The sequence below is a fragment of the Pseudonaja textilis genome, chromosome 2 (genome assembly GCF_049901715.1).
Source record: "Pseudonaja textilis isolate UNSWEBS1 chromosome 2, rPseTex1.2, whole genome shotgun sequence".
NCBI classification, from domain to species: Eukaryota; Metazoa; Chordata; class Lepidosauria; order Squamata; family Elapidae; genus Pseudonaja; species Pseudonaja textilis.
Window position 1 is genome coordinate 2201359 of NC_141991.1, and position 22995 is coordinate 2224353.

The 22995-nt window shown below is 41.3% G+C and overlaps 7 protein-coding genes across 13 annotated transcripts in view; 2 read left to right on the forward strand and 5 right to left on the reverse strand.

Annotated features, from left to right (window-relative positions):
* LOC113454221 (uncharacterized) overlaps positions 1 to 22995 on the reverse strand; it is a 221445-nt gene that overhangs the window by 177804 nt on the left and 20646 nt on the right. The window lies entirely within an intron of this gene.
* LOC148126535 (uncharacterized) overlaps positions 1 to 22995 on the reverse strand; it is a 226764-nt gene that overhangs the window by 169255 nt on the left and 34514 nt on the right. The gene's annotated exons all lie outside the window — the stretch shown is intronic.
* LOC148126536 (uncharacterized) overlaps positions 1 to 22995 on the reverse strand; it is a 296703-nt gene that overhangs the window by 153989 nt on the left and 119719 nt on the right. The gene's annotated exons all lie outside the window — the stretch shown is intronic.
* LOC113452335 (uncharacterized) overlaps positions 1 to 22995 on the reverse strand; it is a 268593-nt gene that overhangs the window by 125863 nt on the left and 119735 nt on the right. The gene's annotated exons all lie outside the window — the stretch shown is intronic.
* Positions 5431 to 22995, forward strand: part of LOC148126537 (uncharacterized) — a 35228-nt gene continuing 17663 nt past the window's right edge. For 4 of the 5 annotated variants that reach the window (XR_015742473.1, XR_015742474.1, XM_087928466.1 and 1 more), the window contains exon 1: positions 5431 to 6239. Coding sequence is in view for 2 of the 5 variants with exons in the window: in XM_087928466.1 (XP_087784592.1) it covers positions 6174 to 6239 (66 nt within the window). In the remaining 3 variants the exon portion in view is untranslated. Of the gene's footprint in view, positions 6240 to 11688; positions 11779 to 22995 lie in introns of those variants that run through there. The other variant, XR_015742475.1, reaches the window with a different exon arrangement.
* The window catches only part of LOC113451838 (uncharacterized), a 35658-nt gene continuing 20659 nt past the window's right edge, over positions 7997 to 22995 (reverse strand). Inside the window, exon 4 of the mRNA XM_087928233.1 lies at positions 7997 to 8605. The gene's annotated coding sequence lies outside the window, so the exon portion shown is untranslated. The remainder of the gene's footprint in view (positions 8606 to 22995) is intronic.
* On the forward strand, positions 12399 to 15077 carry LOC113451841 (uncharacterized). Its single transcript, XM_087928076.1, has one exon. It carries the CDS (start codon positions 12543 to 12545, stop codon positions 14436 to 14438), a length of 1896 nt encoding a protein of 631 aa, XP_087784202.1. The 5' UTR covers positions 12399 to 12542; the 3' UTR covers positions 14439 to 15077.

The following is a 22995-nucleotide window of genomic DNA, read 5'->3' on the forward strand; positions in this document are numbered from 1 at the left end:
GATTTGGACTGGCTGGGTAGAACCGATCGTTACGATTCTCTGAAGTTTGGAGAACCGGTAAATCAGGCCTCTGGCTGGCTCTGCCCCTGTCTGCCCGCTTCTCTGCTCCATGCCCAGTCAGTCCCTATTGCACGTGTGCAACATCGTGCGCAAGCATGACATATCTACAGCCTGCCTTTGCCCACCTGCCAGGCCAGCCATTGCTGCCTGCTTTTTCGCTGCAGCACGGCAAAAACCTTGCAAGTTCCTCTCCCTTTGGGAAATGGCTCCTGGAAATCCTGTTTCTCTCTGCTGTCAAGGAGCCATTTTCCGAAGGAAGGGGGACTTGCAAGCTTTTCACTCTGCCGGGAGAGGCTCTCCCAGCAAGAGCAGATGAGAGAAGCAGCCCGGAGTTGACATGAGCCTCTCCACTCTTCCTTCCAGCTGAGTTAGGCTAACCCTAACCCCAGCTGAGCAGCCCTGATCTGCCTGCTCACAGGTAGGCCTTATTAGCCCATCCCCCACTGTCCCCGGGGCTCCCCAGGTCTCGCCCAGCCATCTCCAGGACTCCCTGGGTCTCACCCAGCCATCTCGGGGGCTCCCCAGGTCTTGCCAGCCATCTCTGTGGCTCCTCGGGCCTTGGCTAGCCAACCCCAGGCCTTGCCCAACCATCTCTGGGGCTCATGGGCCTTTCCCAGCCATCTCTGGGACTCCTCGGGCCTCGCTCAGCCATCACTGGGCCTCGCTCAGCCATCTCTGAGGCTCGTGGGCCTCACCCAGCCATCTCTTGGCCCTCCCCAGGTCTTGCCAGCCATCTCTGGGGCTCCCCAGGCCTCACTAGCCATCTCCAGGGCTGTCCGGGGCTCAGCCAGCCATCTCCACTCATCTCTGGGGCTCCCGGGCTTCGGCCAGCCAACCCTGGGCCTCGCCCAGCCATCTCTGGGGATCTCCCACCTTGTGCCCGTCCTGGGCCTCCTCCCGCTTGGCCGACTGCTTCTTGACATGAACGGAGGCTGCTGGTTGGAGCAAGGGGAACCGCAGTGTTGGGCTCCTGCGGCAGCGAGTGCCAAGGGCATAGCTAGAATTGGAAGAGACGACACGTCTCTGGCAGAAAGAACCAGAACTTCTTGATGCCGCCTCGCTCATGCCTGCTCATCCAAGCTGCCCCGGTTCTTTCCACCACAGCCGCACAGCCTTTTATTCCAATTCTAGCTATGCTCTTGACCCTCGCTGCTGCTGGAGCCCAGCACTGTGGTTCACTTCGCTCCAACCAGCAGCCTCTGCTCGTGTCCAGAGGCTAGAGGCCAGGCTGGAGGAGGCCAAGGTGGGGCGCCGTTTCTGGGCCTGGCAAATGGGTGAGCAGGCAGCCCTTAAGGTGATGCAATGATGGGAGAGGCTGGAGCATCCCATGGACGTTCGCTTTCTCTGCTGTGCTGGGGCTGAGACTGAGAGACAGTGGAGGTGCCCCAAAAGAGAGGGCAGGAACTCCTGGGGTTGCTTCCTACAGCTGTGGGGGCACTGCCCCCGCCGTGGTGCTCCAAAAGGGAGGGCGGATGGATGTTCCAGGGCTGCTGCTTTCTTTGTTCTCCTGCCGCCCATTGCTCTGGAGCTCGTCAGATCAGTTCGTCCCAGACCAGGGGTGTGTGTGTGTGTCATGAGAGAGAGTTTTGTGTGTGTGTGTGGGGGGGGAGGGAGGGAGGGAGAGAGAGAGAGAGAGAGAGAGAAGAAAGGAAGGGAGGGAGGGACGGAGGAAGGAAGGAAGGAAGGAAGGAAGGAAGGAAAGGAAGGGCATGAAAGAAAGAGCATGAAAGAAAGAAGGAAGGAAGGAAGGAAGGAAGGAAGGAAGGAAGGAAAGAAAGAAAGAAAGAAAGAAAGAAAGAAAGAAAGAAAGAAAGAAAGAAAGAAAGAAAGAAAGAAAGAAAGAAAGAAAGAAATAGGAAGGGAGAGAGAGAGAAAGAAAAAACAAATAGGAAGGAAGGAAACAAAGAAAGAAACAAAAAAGAAATAGGAAGGAAGGGGGGGGGAACTCTGCTATTATTTAAATTGTTCCATTATTTATCATATATTAATATTTTACACTGTCCCTACACCTAGAGTGATTTTACTGCCTTTCTTTTGCTCAGGTATTTTTCAGGGTTTACATGTCTATAGTCCAGAGCATAAATACATGTGTGTTTAACAGACTTGAAAGGGACTATGGAGGTCTTCTAGTCCAACCCCTAGCTCAGGCAGGAAAACAGAGGATGCAAAACTGAGTAGAGGTCCTGGGAAAGGTGTCAGAATAACAGAATAACACTTAGAAAGGATCTTTGGGTATACCATTTCACAGGGGTGGGATCCGACCGGTGTAACTACCGGTTCAGTGATTTTTGTTTAAATTCAATATTTACATACATGCTGTGTTGTGAATTAATTTTGTGAGTTTGCTTGCAAGCAAATTTTATGTGACAGACTCAGGTAGCCAATTGTAGATAGATAGATCTCTAAGTGAATCTGTGATTCTGTGAGCAACTCAATCTGCCTGCCTGCTTTGCCTGCTTTTGGGTAAAAGTTGCTCTTTTTTATAAAAAGTTCAATATTTACATACATGGCGTGTTGTGAGTTAATTTTGTGAGTTTGCTTGCTAGCAAATTTTATGAGTGACATGACCAGCAAGCCCCACCCACAAATTAGGCCCCACCCACAGAACCAATTGTTAAGGAATTTGAATCCCACCCCTGCCATTTCAGAGAAATGGCTGTCCAGTCTTTTCTTAAAAACCTCCAGTGTTGGAGCAACCAGAACTTCTGGAGACAAGCAGATCCACTAGTTAATTGTTCTCACTGTCAGAAAGTTTCTCCTTAGTCTTAGTTTGCTTCTCTCTTTGTTCCGTTTCCATCCATTGCTTCTTGTTTGCCTTCTGGTGCTTTGGAAAATACATTGCCCCCCTCCTGGCAGCCCCTTAAAAGCCTCTTGACTATAACACTCTTGAGGAAAGCATGTGAGCCATTTCTTCCTTTCAGTGGTCCATGAAAGTACATCTATAGTACATAAATAATAAAGTCGAAAAAGGTGAACAACATTTTTATAGAATTATAAGTAAGTTGAGGCTGGTTGTGACAAGGAATGGCTGGGAAGGGAGGGGCCAGGCGAAGCACCCTTTGACGTGAGTGATATTGAGTTGGCCGCCCACCCAGTCACATGAGCATAAGCCATGCCCACAAATTAGGCCACGCCCACAGAACAGGTTGTTAAGAAATTTGAATCCTACCTGTTATAGGTGAAAATTTGGTTATTACACCTGAGAATGTAAAGAGATAAACTGAAGCCATTTTGTGTTCTCAGTCTGAACTTTTGAAGCTCAGAACATTTATGTAATGTTTTTTCTGCTAGAAATAATACAAGATTGCAAAACTATATACTTGGCATAAGTTAGAAGTAAGTGCTGGGGCACTCTGACATTAGATGTCACATTAAGAGGTATTACTGTTTTCTTATAATCTTCTGGAATTTGAATAATAGGAAATCTGACTATAATGAGAATGTTGGGGGTTTTCCATGGAAGGTTGGAATTTTCTTATGAAAACATTGTATAATTTCCATATATGAAAAACAGGAAGTGTTATGTAACCATGTGATTTGATAAACATATATAAGCTGTACTCACTAAACGGAAGTGTCTCCTTTTCTCCTAAACATGGTTTTGAAGTAAGGGGGTTCATGTTATGTATTTTCCCAAATAAAGCATCCTATGGATCAGATTATCAAAAGTCTGTTGAATCATTTTTATGTACTTCTCACACTACCCCTGATTTTACTCAAACATTTCTTAGGATTAAACTTGTAGATGGAGAGAAAAGGGAAATGTAAAATGGCTAACTACTAGTTTCTGGTTATCAGCAGAAGCCTGTGAATATTTCCTTTTCCAGAAGTAATGGAATTCCTTCAAAAGGAATTTTGGGTGGAGCTTTTTTGTATGTTGATTATGTAATTCCCACATATAGAGTTTCAATCTTCTACGTTGGTTTCACCCAGATTTTGAGCCCCCGAATTATGGGTCTTGCAATTACGGTTGCATGTTGCAGTGACTGTTAAGTGAGACGGCTTTCCTAACTACCCGGATCCCCCTGCTCTCCCTGAGGCGGCCATTAATCAAATGTGCGAGTTTCTAAGCAGAGTACTGGTTTTCCTCAGCATTGAGGAAAACTCCTGGGGCCTAGAGCAGGGCCAGGCTTGCCTTCCACAGGCATCACTAGGGCTCCCCCACCATCCTCCAAGACACCCTATGTTCTGTTTCCCATCCCTATGCCGCGGTAGCAAGGAAGAAGGGAAAACAATGGTGGCGGAAGGTCTCCTGAACATCCAAGCTGTCGCCGCCCACCCACCTGAGGATGCAAGGGGGGGGGAATTAAGTCACCCCCAAAAAGATGGCTTAGCTGTTTTTTCAGGGGTCAAAAAAAAAAAGGCCCGGCCTTATTATGTGAGAAACACGGTAGAAAGAGTGCAGAGAAAAGTAACAAAGATGATGACGGGATGGAGCCTGAAACGTATAAAGAAGCATTGCTGGAATTGGGTGTGATGACCTGGGGCGGGCCACAAAGGCAACACAGCCAGAAACAGGTATGAGTACCTATTTGCTCCAACTTTGCCCCCAATGTCCCTGTTACTCTCCGGCCTGAAGAAAAGCTCTCCCATGAACCTACAACAGCCTCTGACTACAGATACTCCAGTCCAAGTGCTGTAAGCAGAATGACTGCAATCAGTCACTCCAGAAGGGCAAGGTGATGAGTCCAATAATTCCAGCAAGGCAGATAAATACACAGAAGCATGGCAATAATTCACACAGACAGGAGGAATGCTAGGAATGCAGGCTAAACTCACAATAGTAGATGAATTCAGCATTTGTTCCTCCCAAACGCCCCTCCCAACTGCCTCTCCTTTAAACTCCATCCCCAGGTGTGCCTTGTGAAGGGAATGGTGGGGCTTTCCTTCCTCGTAAGCCACACAACCCATATTGCTCTCTTCCCTGTGTGCCCTAGGATGAGGAAGGTGTGGGCTTTGGTCTTCCTCTGAACCCACTCTCCCTTGTTCTACCTCTTCCTTGTTCCTCTCCCCTGCTCTGCCCAGCCTGACTTTGCCCTTCCCCAGTTTCCTCTACAGCCAATGGAGCCACTCTCCTGCTCTCGACTGTCAGCTGTTCATCTTCCCCCTCAGATTCAGACTCTGATGGGGTCATGACATTGGGCAGGTCCAGTTTAATGAAAAGAAGGACCAGGGGTGACATGATAGCAGTGTGCTGATATCTCAGGGGTTGCCACAAAGAAGAGGGAGTCAAGTTATTCTCCAAAGCACCTAAAGGCAGGAGAAGAAATTAATAAATGAGAGAAACTAAGGAGAAATTTCCTGACAGAACAAATAATAAGTGGAACAACTTGCCTGCAGAAATTGTGTATACTCCAACACTGGAAGTTTTTAAGAATAGATTGGACAACCATTTCCTGGCAGGATTTGCTGCTTAAGCAGGGGGTTGGACTAGAAGACCTCCAAGGTCTCTTCCAACCCTGTTATTCCATTCCATTCCAAATATTTCTTCTACCATATTTTGACAATTATCTCCTTTCTTAGCCCCCATTTTCTAGGCCCTGCTGTATAATTTCCTCCATCTGTGAACTAATGGAGACTTCCCTGGAAGTAAATTTACAGAATTTACACATGCCATTTTGCAGTTGTTACACAATTTCCTGTTGCCATGTCCTAAATCCTTGGGAGCGACATTAAAAAAAAATCATAAAGATTTGGGGTGTAGAGAAGCTTTGGTCTCCAATGACAGACACCCCCAAGAAAGCTTATTCTGTAATTCTGTAAAAAAAAAAACATTAACTTTTAGGGCTGAGACATAGCTAATCTTCGTAAGCTAAGTAGCATCACATTTCACTATTTCACTTGGCTCAGTTGCAAAGGTCGGTTGCTAGAAGTCAAAACATTTTGATAGCAAATTAATCCGTGAAAACACCTTGCAGACGCCTTTAGGTAGAGACGGGACAAGCGTTTCCTATCCGGAGATGGAAGTCAAGAGGACAAAATCTGTTACTAGAAAGCTGACAGTACAGTCGGCGGGCTCTGTGATTGAGTTTAAAGAGTTAAAACCATCAAGTACTGTATTACTAGAAAGGATGGGAAGAGAAGAGAAAAGAACTTCCTTTTCCGGATGATTCATGGGAGGAAGGTGGTGTGCAGAGCGGCTTCTGTGCTCTTCCCAGGATCGAAGCAGCACCTGGCAGGTGAGTTGTGGGCAGCAGGTGGGAGGAGAATCCGGGACCAAGTCGGGCTGTTTGGTTCCCTCCACGGCCTGGAAGCAGAGAAGCAACTGGGCTGAAGCGTATCAGCTGCTGCTGCTGCTGCTGGTTCCTTCCCTCCCCAAATTTAAGCCCTCTGGTGGCTGCAATTTTCCTTCTGGTGAGAATATTTAAAAACTGTTTTAAGTTAAGGTTGATTCTCCAGAGATCAGTGGTATATTAACCATTAAACAGACTGCACGTAATTAGAGAATATGGTTTCATTTCTACCAGGCATCAAGATTTGTCAGTGCTTAGGGTAACAGTGAGCCTTAATCCGCTATTGTCAGAGATGGTGGGTGATCCATCACTAGAGGAGTGTTACAGAGGAACATAGTTGGAAAGATCCTTGGAGCAGGGGTGGGATTCTACCGGTTCGGTCCACCTCTGTGCAACAGGTAGCTCGGAAGAGCAGCAGACATAGAACCGGTTCTAAGTTTGCTGATGTTTTTGCCCACCTGGGCTCTTACCTGATCTTTATTTCCTGATTTTTCAACTTCAGCTACCTAACAAGGCACAGCTGCAGTTAAAACAGCAGGAAAACAGGGCTGTTTCAAAGGCTGCATCTCTGCACACAGCAAGCTGATGACAGTTTACAGGCGTGTGCAGGGAGCTTGTAAATCCCGAACCGGTAGTTAACCCTGTCGTATCCCACCCCTGCCTTGGAGGTCTTCTATTCCAACCCCCTGATCAAGCGGACACCCAGCATCATTTCAGAGAAATGGCTGTCCAGTCTCTGTTTCAAAGCCTCCAGTGATGGAGCAACCACAACTTCTGAAGGCAAACAGTTCCCACTGGTTTGTTCTGGGTGTCAGGAAATTTCTTCTTAGTTCTAGGTTGCTTCTCTCCTTCGTTAGTTTCCATCCATTTGTCCTGCCTTTGGGTGCTTTGGAGAATATAACCTATTACCTCACTAAAAACCTCCAGTGTTGAAGCATCCACATTGTCTAAAGGCAAGCTATTCTATTGGTGAATTGCCCTCACTCTTAGAAAGTTTCTCCTGAATTCCAGGTTGCTTCTCTCCTTGATTAGTTTCCATCCATTGTTTCTTGTCCTGCCCTCTGGTGCTTTGGAAAATAAATTGATCCCCCCTTCTTCCTGGCAGACTCTCAAGTACTGGAATACTGCTATCATGTCACCCCTACTTTTTCTTTTCTCTAGACTAGCCAAACCAAAATCCTTCAACCATTCTCCATATGTTTTCATCTCCAGGCTTTTAATCATCTTGCCTTCTTTGCACATTTTCCAAAGTCTCAGCTTCTTCTTTGTAATGTGGTGATTAAAACTGGATGTAGTATTCCAGGTGTGGTCTTACCAAGGCTTTATAAAGTGGTACTAATACATCACGTGATTTTGATTCTATGCCTCTGTTTATATAACCAAAGATTATATTAGCTTTTTTGGCGGCTGCTGCACACTGCTGACTCATGTTTAAGTGATCGCCCACCAAGACTCCAAGGTCCCTCTCACAGTTACTGTTTTGGAGCCAGGTTTCGCCTAATCTGTACTTGAGCCTTTAGTTTTTTTCTGTCCAGGTGTAAAACTTTGTCTTTTTCCACATTAAATTTCATTTGTTGGATAGGGCCCATTATTCAAGTCTGTGAAAATCTTTCTGGATCCTGAGTTTGTCTTCTGGGGTATTGGCTATTTCTGCCAGCTTAGTGTCATCTGCAAATCTGATGAGTTCCCCTTCTATACTCTCATCTAAGGCAGTTATGAAGATGTTGTGGCTCCGAGATTTGAACCTGATCAGTCAGCAGATGTGGGTTCGAGCGATGAAGAAGATCTGGCACTGAGATTCGTGACTTAGAGGGGAGTCAAGTAGAGGGAGAGGAGTTGGATCTGAGATATGAGCCTGATTTATTGGAGGTTTCAGAGTCCACTCCCTCCCCTGAATCTACTTCCCTGACTGCACCTCAGGTGTTAACTGTCAATCAGGAAAGTGTATCAGAGGCTTCAAGCTGTGATGAAACTGCCGGATGCTGGCTGGATGCCAGAACTAGGAGAAGATTGAGACGTCAATCTCAATTAGAAAAGAGACGTCCAGCAAAGGATTAATTAATGAGACTGACACGCCCTCTCTCAGAGGATATAAGGGAGCGTACGAGTTCGTAATCTTTGCTGGAAACAAAGTGGATTTTGCCTTGGAAAGAAGTGTGTCTGACTACAACGTTGTGATTTACGAACTATACAGAATTGCCAGACAGGTTCTAGGAGGATTGCCAAAGGACTGTGATAACAGAGCAATTGAATCTTCTGTCTCTGGTTTTGTTTGCGTAAAGTATTTGAACTCTGTAACTTGAGATTCTCACCTGTGGATACAAGGTGGGACAGAACATGAAGATATAATAATCAGTTATGAAGATATAATAAAAGAAGATAGATACCTCTGTGATCATATTAAGAGCATCTGCGTTCTCTTTGCTGATGCTGTAAAGCTATTCAACACCACCAACAATATTGCTACCCTTCAAAAAGACTTTGACTATGTATCAGAATGGTCAAAGAAATGGCAACTTCAAATCTCAACAAATAAATGCTCTGTCCTACATATTGGCAAAAAAAAAATCAGAAAATAAAATACAGAGTGAATGGTCAAGACCTTGTTGATGATCCAAACTCTGTCAAGGACCTTGGAGTACTCATCTCAAATTACCTAAGTGCTAGAGCCCACTGTAACTACATAGCCAAAAAGACGTTATTAACCTAATCCTACATAGCTTTTTCTCTTGTAATATCACACTACTAACTAGTGCATACAAAACATTTGCTAGACCAATACTTGAATACAGCTCATCAGTCTGGAACCCGGATTACGTATCTGATATTAATACAGTTGAGAAAATCCAGAAATATTTCACAAGAAGAGTTCTCCACTCCTCTACCCGTTGCAGAATACCTTATGCCACCAGACTTGAACTTCTAGACCTAGACAACCTAGAACTATGCCGCCTTCGGTCTGATCTAAGTATAGTATATAAAATCATACATTGCAATGTCCTACCTGTCAATATTTCAGCTTCAATCATAACAATACAAGAGCAAACAATAGATACAAATTCAAGGGTAATCGCACCAAACTTGATTGCAGGAAATACGACTTCAGCAACAGTGTGGTCAATGTCTGGAATACGCTACCTGACTCTGTGGTTTCTTCCCCAAACCCCCAAAACTTTAACCTTAGAGTATCTACTATTGACCTCACCCCTTTCCTAAGAGGTCTGTAGGGGGCGTGCATAAGATCACCAACGTGCCTACCTTCCCTGTCCTATTGTTTCTTTTTATTTTTCATATATGTATCCATTTCATGTATTCATAATAAAAAAAAATTGAGAAAGATTTTAAAATTGAAAACAAATTAAAATTATATTTCAGAGTTGAAAAAAAGACTTAAAATTAGAACAAGGAATTGAAAAATTGAAAAAAATTGAAAAAAATGAAAAGGAATTTTTCTTAAGGAATATTGGAATATTTCTTTAGTAGTATTAAATTCTAGTATGATGTGGTCACTCTTGCCAAAGGTTCTGGCAACTTCAACTCCCTCTATCTTTTCTTCTCTACTAATAAGTTTCCTCCTCTACCTTTTGGATGACAAAGTTATCAGCTAAGTTGGTTAGGAATCTGTTTGATCTCCCATTTGCTTGTCCCCAGTTGATATCAGGGTAGTTCAAGTTTCCCATTACATCTTGATATTTTGCCAATAAGTATGCTATTTCCTGTCCTATCCATGCATTAACCAGGTTGGATTGCACTTAATCCAGCACTTTCTAAAAAATAGCTATTGAGGACATTTTGGCACCTAGGGTTGCACAGGTAGTCCTCACCACTTCTTCCCTGAGACTTCAAATTTACTATGGCACAGTGGAAGCAGACGTGCACCTGATCCATAAAATTTGTAGTAATCCTAGCAGTTGTTTCAAGCCATGTGTCAAATGAATCATAAACAAGATAAGTAAGAGATTATTCTAGTATTGGGCCATGTTTGCTTTTTTTAAAAAAAAAAAAACAGACCCAGGAAACTAAAGACCAATCAGCCTAACATCAATACCCAGGAAGATACTGGAAAAGATAATAAAAAAGCCAGATCTGCCAACATCTAGAAACAATTAAATAATAACTAGCAGTCAGCACGGGTTTGTTAAGAACAGATCATGCCAAACCAATCTTATTTCATTCTTCAACACAGTGACTAAATTAGTAGATCATCAAAATACTGTGGACATAATATATTTAGATTTCAGCAAGGCATTCAACAAAGTAGACCACAACCTACTTCTTAGTAAGCGAGAAAAAAGTGGAATAGATAGCACCACCACTAGATGGACTTTCAACTGGCTGGCAAACCGTACTCAACGAGTAGTCCTTAATGGGTCTATGTCTACATGGAGGGAAGTAAGTAGTGGGGTGCCACAAGGTTCTGTCTTAGGCCCAGTACTCTTCAATATCTTCATTAATGACTTAGATGAGGGAATAGAAGGGGAACTTACCAAATTTGCAGATGATACTAAGCTGGCAGGAATAGCTAACACCCAAGAAGATAGGCTCAAGATCCAGATGGATCTTGACAGACTAGAACATTGAGCCGTATCTAACAAAATGAAATTCAATGTAGAGAAAAGTAAAGTCCTACATAGGCAAGAAAAATCAAAAGTACACATATAGACTGAGTGAAAGCAGGCTCAATAGCAGTAACTGTGACAGAGGTCTTGGAGTCTTAGTGGACAACCAGCTAAATATGAGCCAGCAGTGTGCAGCAGCAGCCAAAAAAGCTAACACAACCCTAAGTTGTATTAACAGAGGGATACAATCAAGATCAAGAGAGGTACTAATACCACTCTATAAAGCCTTAGTAAGACCACACCTAGAGTACTGCATCCAGTTTTGTTCACACGTTATAAAAAAGGTGTTGAGACTCTAGAAAAAGTAGAGAAGAGCAACCAGCATGATTGAGGGACTGAAGACTAAAACATATGAATAATGGTTACAGGAACTGGGCTTGGCTAGTCTAGTAAAGAGAAGGACCAGGGGAGACATGATAGCAGTCTTCCAATATTTGAAGGCCTGCCACAGGGAGGAAGGGGTCAAGCTATTTTCTAAAGCACCTGTAGGCCAGACAAGGAATAATGGATGAAAACTGAACAAGGAGAGATTTAACCTGGAAATAAGGAGAAACTTTTTGATAGTGAGAACAATCAACCAATGGAATAGCTTTGCCCTCGGAAGCTGTGGGAGCGGCATCACTTCAGACTTTCAAGAAGAGATTTGACAGAAATGGTGTAGGGTCTCCCGCTTGGGCGGGGGGTTGGATTAGATGACCTACAAGGTCCCTTCCAACTCTGATTATCTGTTATTGTAATATTTATTTATTTTTCTTTTTTCACATCATCTCTTACAGACAAAGAAGATGGCAGTAAGGGCACTCAGGACAACTGCAAATAACAAGCAATGTTGAAAAGAGAAGTAAATCAAGCCGGAAATCAAAATATTTTCATACATTTCTGCTGCTCCTTGTCCAGAAGTTGTCAGACAAAAGGCAGAAAATTAAAAAAAGATTTCAAGCCAGAATAAGCAGATTATGCACAACTGAAGGATACATTACATGAAAAGTCAAGGAAGATTATTTTTCATTCAGTATATCTGGAAGTCAGTTGGAGGAAAAGGTGAATAGTAAAGCCATGTGGAGCAGAGAGGAATATAGGCCTTTCCCTGTGAGGAAGAAAATGGCTTGAATGAAAGTACCACCAAACAAGGTATTGTCATAATTCTAGTCTGGTGATACATCAATGGATTGCCTAAAGGGAGAAAATGTATGAGTGTCTAGATATTGGGAAAAGCTTCGTTAGAAATTTTCATCTCATGAGACCAGGGAACTCACACAGAAGAAAATCCTTTGAATGTCCTGATTGTGAGAAAGTCAAAATTCCACACTGGTAATATACCAGAAGACTCTCATAAGAGAGAAAAGCTTTGAATGTCCTTATTGTTGCAAAACTTTCAGTTGTAATTCCAACTTGGTGATACATCAGAGGAATCAAAGGAAAAAACCCTTTCACTGTCCAGACTATTCTAGTCATAATTCTAGCCTGGTAATACATCAGATGATTCATTGTAGGACAAATGCTGTGAGTGTTGGGATTTAGGAAAGTTTTCATTACAAATTCCCATCTCTTGAGACACAAGAGCACACACACAGGAGCGAAACCCTTTAAATGTCCTATCTATGCGGAAAGTTTCAATCAGAATTCCAACATGATGATACAGCAGAGAACTCACACAGGAGAGAAACTCTTTGAATGTCCGGATTGTGGGAAACATTACAGTCAGAATTCTCACCTGGTGATACACCAGAGGACTCACACAGGAGAGAAACCCTTTGAATGTCCGGATTGTGGGAAACATTACAGTCAGAATTCCCACCTGGTGATACACCAGAGGACTCACACAGGAGAGAAACCCTTTGAATGTCCTGACTGTGGGAAAAGTTTTAGTGATAATTCCAACCTGGTGAAACACCAGAGGACCCACACAGGAGAGAAACCCTTTGAATGTCCTGACTGTAGGAAAAGTTTCAGACAAAATTCCCACCTATTGAAACACCAGAGGACTCATTCAAGAGAGAAGCCCTTTGAATGTCCTATTTGTGGGAAATGTTTTAGAGTTAATTCCAACCTGGTGAAACACCAGAGGACTCACACAGGAGAGAAACCCTTTGAATGTCCTGATTGTGGGAAAAGTTTCAGAGAGAATTCCCACCTGGTGATACACCAGCAAACTCATACAGATGAGAAGCCCTTTGAATGTCCTAGTTGTGGAAAAGGTTTTAGTAATAATTCGAGCCTGTTGAAACATCAGAGGACTCACACAGGAAAGAAAACCTTTGAATGTCCTATTTGTGGGAAAAGTTTTAGTCGCAAATCCACACTGGTGATACACAAGAGGATACATACAGGAGAGAAACCCTTTGAATGTCCTGACTGTGGGAAAAGTTTTAGCCGCAATTCCACACTGGTGATACACCAGAGGACTCATACAGGAGAGAAACCCTTTGAATGTCCTCTTTGTGAGAAAAGTTACAGTCAGAGTTCTGACCTAGTGAAACACCAGAGGACTCATGTAGGGGAGAAACCCTTTAAATGTCGTGACTGTGGGAAAAGTTTTGGTCGCAATTCCAACCTTGTGAGTCACCAGAGGACTCACACAGGAGAGAAACCCTTTGAGTGTCCTATCTGTAGGAAAAGTTTTCATTATAACTCCAACCTTGTGAAACACCGGAGAACTCACACAGGAGAGAAACCCTTTGAATGTCCAGATTGTGGGAAAAGTTTCAGAGAGAATTCCCACCTGGTAATACACCAGAGGACTCATACAGGAGAGAAACCCTGTGAATGTCCTGTTTGTGGGAAAAGTTTTAGTGACAATTCCAACCTGATGATACACCAGAGGATTCACACAGGAGAGAAACCCTTTGAATGTCCAGATTGTGGGAAAAGTTTCAGACAGTATTCCCATCTGGTGAAACACCAGAGGACTCATACAGGAGAGAAACCCTATGAATGTCCCCTTTGTGGGAAAAGTTTTAATGATCATTCCAACCTGGTGATACACCGGAGGACTCACACAGGAGAGAAACCCTTTGAATGTCCTGATTGTGGGAAAAGTTTCAGACAGAATTCCCACCTGGTGATACACCAGAGGACTCATACAGGAGAGAAACCCTTTGAATGTCCTATTTGTGGGAAAAGTTTTAGTAATAATTCAAGCCTGGTGAAACATCAGTGGATTCACACAGGAGAGAAGCCCTTTGAATGTCCTATTTGTGGGAAAGGTTTTAGTGATAATTCGAGTCTGGTGATACACCAGAGGACTCATACAGGAGAGAAACCCTTTGAATGTCCTCTTTGTGGGAAAAGTTTCATACAGAATTCTGATCTGATGAAACACCAGAGCACTCACACAGGAGAGAAACCCTTTGAATGTCCTGACTGTGGGAAAAGTTTTAGTCGCAAATCCAACCTTGTGAGGCACCAGAGGACTCACAGTAGGAAAGAGAAACCCTTTGAATGTCATGATTGTGGGAAACATTACAGTCAGAATTCCCACCTGGTGATACACCTGAGAGAAATCGTTGAACTGTCCAGTGTGTAGATATTATTTCAAGTATAAATCATAACTTATTGCACACAAATATGAGGAAAAAGTAGATGAGTTTAGAGAATTCTGGAATTTCATTTGTGATCTTCCATTGAATGTGTATTTGAGAAATTGATAGCTCGCATTTTGTTTGAAAATGGAAGCATTTGGTCACTCAAATCTTGAAAATTTTTTAATGTATATAGATATTTTGAATGTGGAAGGGGAACCAAAAACTAGACAAGAACTACAAAAATAGGGTGTTGATTTATCATGGTGGCCACATATGCAGATGCAATCAAGATATGAGAAAGATGTTAAGAGATATATGGCTTTTATAAAGAGCAAACAACATTTGATCATATACTGTTAGTGGTAGATGAAATGTTAATGAAGAAATTATATTATTATTATTATTGTGGAATTATTACTTGTGGAAGCAGCTGCTATTTTGCCACACTGTCCACACTGATAATGCAGAAGAGGGACAAACCTCTCTGTTTTGCTACCTTAACATGAGGAAAAAATGTACAATAGAAAATGTCTCATTTTTTTGGTAAAATATGTGTGGAAATAAGATTGGAACTACAAACATGAAGGGAATGATGAAAGTAAGCTTGGAAATGTATAGTATTATACTACAAAAATTAGAAATGGAGACGTAAAATAAAGAAGAACAAAGAGAGCCAGAGGAGAGTAGTTGAACAAAGAGGAAACCAGCTCTAAAGAACAAATGGAACAACGAACATTAAAACAAGAAGAAGAAAAAAAGAATTAAAGCTAAAACTTTGAGGCTTGATGTGATAAATAAAGGGGGAATTGTTTGGAAAGTTAAACAAAGGAAAAGGAAACAACAGAAGAGGGAATTACAGAGGAAAGATCAAGAGAGGGAGCAGGATAAAATAAATAATTGGTGTAAGAAATGGAGGGAAACAATAGGGGAAAAGAGGGAAATTAAGAGAAAGGATCAGAAAATGATGGGAAATTATATAGTCAGGATGAGAGAATGGGTAGAAGAGGAGTAGGAAGGGGGATTCTACATGGAAACATTTTGTGATACTTAAGAATATAGATTTAAAAATAGAAAAGACTGGCACTGATATATTTTTTTAAAGATTACTACCAAACCACATATAGATTTACTGAAATAGATATGGAAATGGGAATTTACTATAAGAATATTTATTGATATTTAATAAAGTGATGAATAAAGTTAAAATGAATTATGAGAATTGCAATGGAAAAGACTATTATTAGCTTCCAAAATTAATTGAACAGATTAATATTTTTGAAATAGATGATTTAGAATGTAATTAAAAAAGGGAACACATGCAGAATCTGACTTTATATGTGTGTGTGTGTGTGTGTGAGAGAGAGAGAGAGAGAGAGAGAGAGAGATATGTAGTAGGGGATTACTGTTATTACTGTGTAACGTAAGTAAAAAATGACTATATTATGGTAAACGTTTACAATGAATTAAAGGGAATAAAACAGGAGAATGTATATGGTAAAGGGGTGACAAGCTCAAATTGACAAAGGGGATAATTTTGGAATAATAGTATGTGATAAACTTGCAAATATGACTGGTAAAAGTAAATATGTGTAATGAGTATAGAAATGAAACAAGAATTTAGACAATATTGTAAAATAAGGCATGAGAATATTCAAAGAAAAATGAAATAAGCTATAATATGAATTAAAATTGGATAAAATGAGTGTAATGAATGTAATAATGTATGAGAATATTTAAAGAAAAATGGAATAAGTAATAATATATGAAATTGGATATGAAAGCTACATATGTAATCATGGTTATCTTTGTATTGAAATGTAAAACTGGAACCACATTGTTCACCCAAAGAGATGTTTTTTTACAATATAAAAATAAAAAAAAATGCAAAAAAAGAGAGAAAATGTCTCATTTTTAAAAATGCATTATGTAAGAATTATCAGAAGCATTTGACATGTAAAAAATGGGTATTGTCAGCGTTGCTATGAATATTAGGGCAAGGCAAGGCGCTCACAGTTGCCTCAGACTGTGAAAGTAGTAGCTATTAAGTTTAATAAATGAATTTAATAATAAAAAGATAAAGCTCATTTCCCACCTTTTGCTCAGTGATGAGGACTACACACTTACAGTGGGTTTCTAATGAACTACAACTGTTAACTTGTAATCTGTCTCTTCTTCATTTTGCATCTCTGACCAATCTGTTTTCCTCAGCTTCCCTTCCCTCATTATAAATTTAGAATTTCAATTTCAGTCATTCATCAGTCCATGGACTCTGTGACTCTGATGATGTGAGCTGCAATTAGGTTTCTGCCTCTTAATTTATTTGTTGCATTGCTATCTGCTCCAGTCCTAAATTCTATGAAAGAATGACATTTCATTAGGCACAGTTAAAAAATAAGAATGGATAAACTAGATCTGTTTTTATTGGCCTTCTTTTCAGATTCAGGGATGTTTTTCTCCATTGCTGCCAGTCTGAGAGAAGGAAATTAGGATGTTTCAAACTGGACAACTAAGCTACGGTTTCCCTTTTAACATTACAACCTCTAAAACAGCCATTGGGTGTGCCAGTGAGTTGGTAGGCTTTTGAAAATGATACCATTACAGAGGATTTGACTTGAAGAGCTGAAGACAGATTAACAGAGTTGGAAGAAACTGTTGGTTGTGGTTTGCTGGCAGCCGGTGCAGAGGTATTGGACAGTGAGGACGAAAGGGAACCAGTCAGGGAGTCTGGCAAGGACTTGGACGAGGGTCCTGCATCTGATGCAGGTATGGGGCCAGGACCATCTGAGAGTGGGGTGCTGCCTTCGGAGCCTTCAGAGTCTGGCAGCAGCGATGCAGAGGAACCAGGGGAGCCTGTCCCCAATGCATGTGTGCGCAGGGCTGCTAGAAGGAGAGAGCAGTTGAAGCAGAGGGGTGACTCGGGAGTAAGGCTAAAAGGTGATTACCCCTCCTGTAAGGGATAAAAGTCAGCCCTCAGTGACGTGCTCTTTGCAAGAAGCAAAGACATTCATTAGATTCTGATTCATCAGTGAAGTCCTGCGAACTCTGGTTTGTTTTTGAGGGGACTCCTGTCGGTTTATATTCTAAGTAATTGGACTACTGTTTCTTGGCAGCATTCTGCAGCACTGAAAAGCATGCTCTTATCTGGAGGAACTGTGTCTAATGAGTTTTGGCTGGGAATTCCCAGCGTCGCATTAAAAAAGGTTTTACTTTTAAATGCAGTTGGTGCCTGGGTCAGAACAAGGATCTAGTAGGTCATCTAGTCCAACCTCCCACTCAAGCAAGAGGCCCTACACCATTTCTGACAAATGACAGTCCAATCTCTTTTTGAAAGCCTTCAGTGATGAAGCTCCCAGAGCTTCAGAGGGCAAGCTGTTCCATTGGTTCATCGTTCCCACTGTCAGAAAGTTTCTCCTTATTTCAAGGCTGAATCTCTCCTTGATCAATTTCCATCCAATATTCCTTGTCTGGCCTATAGGAACTTTGCAAAATAGCTGGATCCTTTCCTCTCTGTGGCAGCCCCTCAGATACTGGAAGACTGCTTTCATGTCTCCCCTGGTCCTTCTCTTCACTAAACTGGCATGCCCAGTTCCTATAACCGTTCTTCATATGTTTTAGTCTCCAGTCCCCTAATCATCCTGGTTGGTCTTCTCTGTACTTTTTCTAGAGTCTCTTGGTTGTCCATTAAGACTCCAAGATCCCTTTCACAATAGCTACTATTAAGCCTGGTTTCACCCAGTCTATATGTGTACTTTTGGTTTTTCTTGCCTAAATGAAAGACTACTTTTCTCTACACTGAATTTCACAGGGCCCAGTGTTCAAGTATAGACATAGACCCACTAAGGAGTACTTGTTGGGTACAATTTGTCAGCCACTTACAAATCCATCTGGTGGTGATGCTATCTATCCCACTTTTTTTTCTAGCTTACCAAGAAGTACGTTGTCGCACCCCCACGTCCGTTCGATGTTGCGTGACACTAACTACTCATGTGAGCTTCCTCCGAGCCCAGTTGTGCCGGGTTGCCCTGCTCTGAAGTTTGTTGGACTGCTTGCCTTGCTCCGAAGGGTGCTGGACTGTTAACTTCTGCCGTGATTTGCTTCTGGCGTGGTTTGCCTGGCGTGTGTCCCTGGAGGCGATGTGTGATGACGTGCGTGGGTGCTATGTAGCAGCAAACTCCATGGGCACACCTGGATAATGTTTACTGACCTCAGAATCGGTGGTTGGAGCAGTTGTCGGAATGATGCCAGGCTGACAAAGTGGGACATTGTTGGTGATGGGTTGCTGGTGGTGATTGTGGTGCTGGTGGTGGATTATTGTGTTGTATTATTACTAATAGCATATTGTTTGGGGTCAGTTGGAGGCTTAATGATAATTCTGGATGTTACTTTTCCCGAAGGTAGCTGGATATTGAGGGAGTAATAATGTATAAGCATAAATACAGTTCTGAGCTGTTGTAAGCCCAGAGCTGACTTTAAAACTATGGCTTAGTTGTTTCTTGTTGTCACTTCTTGGAAAAGAAGAAAGCCTGTTTGAAGAAATTGAGTGGTCTTTTCAGTGCAGTTGACCCAAAGAACAGCTGAGATAGGTTGCGGTCTACTTTGTTGAATACCTTGCTGAAGTATAAGTATATTATGTCCACAGTATTTCACTGGTCTACTAATTCAGTCACTATGTTGAAGAATGAAATAAAATAGGTTTGGCATTATCTGTTTTAAAAAACCCATGCTGACTTCTGGTTATTACTTCACTCGTTTCTAGATGTTGGTAGATCTGTTTTTTTTATTATCTTTTCCAGTATCTTCCTGAGTATTGATGTTAGGCTGATTGGTCTCCTGGGTAGTTTCCTGGGTCTGTTCCCCTCCTCCTCACTTTTTTTTTTTTTTTTTTTTTGAAGATGGGAATCACATCAGCTCTTTTCCAGGCCTCTGGTAGGTCCCCAGTGCTCCAGGGTTTTTGAAAGATGTGGTACAGCGGTTCTGAAATAACATCTGCCAGCACCTTTAGAACTCTGGGATGTAATCTGTCAGGTCTCAATGATTTTTATTCATCAGACAGATGTGCTCTTACTTCCCTGATGACTCTCCATGATGGAGAAGACACAAAATGTTTCGAAAAAGCCACCAATAATTAATAGTACTGCTTCACATTATGCTAGTGTGACCACACTTAGAATACTGCATCCAGGTCTGGTCACCACAGTACAAAAAAGATGTTGAGATTATGGAAAAGGTGCAAAGAAGAGCAACTAAAATGATAAAGGGTCTGGATACTAAATTGTATGACAATCAATTGAGGGAGCTAAGATAACGAGGTTATTGCCTCATTTAGCAACCATTTAAGATTATGATGATACATAAAAAGCCATTTGGCAAACAGTCTTTGCATTTGCAACCATCACATTGTCCCTTAATCCTGTGATAACCATTATAGCATGCTTCCCAACAAGACAAACTTCATGTAGAAGGTAGAAATAAAATCAAAAGTATATTGATTCACTTAATGATCAGAAGAGAAGTGAGGTCAAAAGCCTGTTGCAATAAAGCGATTTGCCAGAATTGCCAGTCACAGTTGTGGTCGCTAAGCGAGGACTACCCATGTTTATTTACTACCACCCTGCAGGCTTCTTCCTGCAATTGATGGGGAGGAGACCAATGTGCTCTCTGGGTGGCTTTCTGATTAGAGAGCTGGTGGGCTACAGGGGGGAAGGTACTGTTGCTGGACTAGGAGTAGTTGCAGTCCCTCCTCAGCCATGATAGTCCCTCAGGGGAAGGGAGGAGCTTGCGCCGTGACGATATGGTTTGCAATCGAGCTCCTCGATTGCAGCCGATATTTCCATTACCGGCCGGTCCAAATGGACCTATGCTGTCCCGTAGGGACAGCTATTGTGAAGAGCATATCCTGAGGATTCCGGGGATATCGCAAAATCCCTGGAAGTCCCAGGAGAAGCTCTTTTTGCTGGCAGCGGAGAGGCAGCCCCCATGCTGCTGAAGTCGGGGCGGCTCCAGAAAGAATGGGTCTGAAAGAGAGTCTGTCGGTTGGGTGAGAAAGTTTTTTTTATTTTATTTAATTTTTTGAGTCTTGAAAGTTCACTCTGATTATTAGAAGAAATCTGTGTGATTTTTTTTTCTTTTGACAAAACTGACTAAGCGGCGTTTTTTTAAGGGAGACGTCAAAGAGAGGCTTTATTTGCTCTTTTTTTTTTCTTTGCTTCCGGACTTCATTGTTACTTACTGGATAACTGGACTGTTCCTTTTTATATTTATATGTTTTATTCTTCCGTTGGATTTTTCATTTTTAGGCTAGAGGCTCCCTTTGTTTGTTTTTTTTATTCTTTTTTGCCTTTATATGTTTGTGTATTCCTTGCCGGCTTTTTCTTTTTTTTTTCTAATTATGCTGTTCAGAGAGGAGGGGGGAAAGTGAGAACTAAGAAACTTTGTAACACTGCCAACTAGAGGCTTGGAAACATTTTACTTGAACTGGAAAGAGACGAAGGACTTCTTCTCAAGGACATCTTTTGATAAGATAGAGGAAAGCGCTCTGTAGAATATTATTACAGGTGTCTTTCTGGATTCTTGTTTATAATTAAACATCTATGGCTTAGCTTTGAAGCTTGTGGGAAAGAGAAGGGAGTCATAATTAGAGCCTTGGACAATTAAATAGAGTGCAGTGTATTGTTGCTTACTTTCTTTTTCTAATTCTTTTTTTTAGTTCCGCCACCCCCTCCACCAGCATCAATTTATATTTTTATTTTAGTAAGGTTTTTATTTTTAAGTTTGATTTATTTGAAGGGGAAACCTCTGAATTTTTTATTTTTATTTTATTTTTATTTATTTTATTTTATTTTTTCTCCTTTCTATTTGGATTCTGCTTTTCTTTTTAATGTATATCAATGGACTATTTCTTTTTTCTTTTTTCAATTGAGATTTTTTTGGCTGGATTAAGATGTGGAATTTGAAGAAATTTATTCTTTTTGTTTTTTGTTTTGTTTTTTCTCTCTTTTTCTTCTTTTTGGCTTTGGCCTTGTTTATTATTATTATTACTGGGTTCTTATTCTTATTTTTATTCTCTCTTGTGGATTACTTTTTAATTGGATTAAGGTCAGGAAGAATTTGAAGAATTTTTTCTTTTTTTCTCTTTTTTTGCCCTTTTCCTTTTTCTTTTTCATGTTTTTCTTCTTTTTCCCTTATTATTGATTTTTTTTTATTATTATTGGCCTTTTCATTTTGGATTATAATTGGCTACTCTTTTTGGATTAAAATTTGAAAGAACTTGAAGAGCTGGAACCATTTAAAATGAGTAAGAAACTTATATCTTCGGGTGCCTCTGTGTCTACTTCTGCCTCCCCACCATCTGGACAGCGTTCAATTCAGACAATGTTAAAGCAAGATAAAGAAAAAGAACAAGAAAGAGTATCTTTACAGATGATTATGCAAGGAATTCAAGATCTTAAGACAAAAATAGATACCATTGAACAAAGAACAGGGAGGACGGAGGAAAAAGTGGAAAGTATTCAACAGATGATGGCAAAATATGAGGAGAGACTTCAAAAAGTCGAAGAGGGGGGCAAACGAAGAGAGGAGAAGATTGGAAATATTGATAATAGACTAACAGTGATGGAACAAGAAAAAAGTGGGATGCTGAAGTGGGAGTTGGATAGATCAGAATTCTATCTCAGATTTCAAAATATAGAAGAAGAAAAAGGACAAGATTTGGCTGCGATAATGGTAGGAATCTTGGCGGATGCATTGGAGATAACAGAAGAGAAGATGATGGATGGAATAGATGAGATATATCGAGTTTTTACAAGATATGCGATGAGAAATAATCTGCCCAGAGAAGTCCATATTAGATTTACTAAAAAATCCATGAAGACACAAATTTTGCAAGTGGCAAGAGAGAAGATATTGAAATACAAAGGTAAAGAAATTTTGGTCTTAAAACAAATACCTAGAAGAGTGAGAGAGATGAGAAGAGAATATCGATTCCTGACCAAAATGTTATTGAAAAAGGAGGTGACTTACAGATGGCTGATCCCAGAAGGACTGATGTTTACGTGGCAGGAACAGAGACATAGAATTGATTCAATTGAGAAAGCAGAACTGTTCTACGCAGAAGTTTTTGGAGGGAGAGAAGGAGAGGCAGAAAAGGAGGTTCCATTAACTGAATCCCAAGAGGAACAAATGGAGATTGGAAAAGAAGAAGGTACAGTAGGTGGACAAGTGGATATTAAAGATCAGCGTGAATCAAGACCCACGAGAGTGGTTAAATCTAAATATAAAATATAACCATGGAAGAGAAAAAACTGATTACAATGAATATAAATGGACTCAATTCAGCTGCTAAGAGAAGGAAGATTTTCCATAAATTAAGGAAACTAAAGTTTGATATAATTTGTCTACAAGAAGTACATATTAAAAAGCAACATGAACAATTGTTATTACAACCAAAATTAGGGAAATTGTTTACCTCTTTGACTCAATGTAAGAAAAGAGGGGTGGTCTTATATATTAAAGAGGCTATCCCAGCAAAAATGATTTATACAGATGAAGATGGGAGAATAT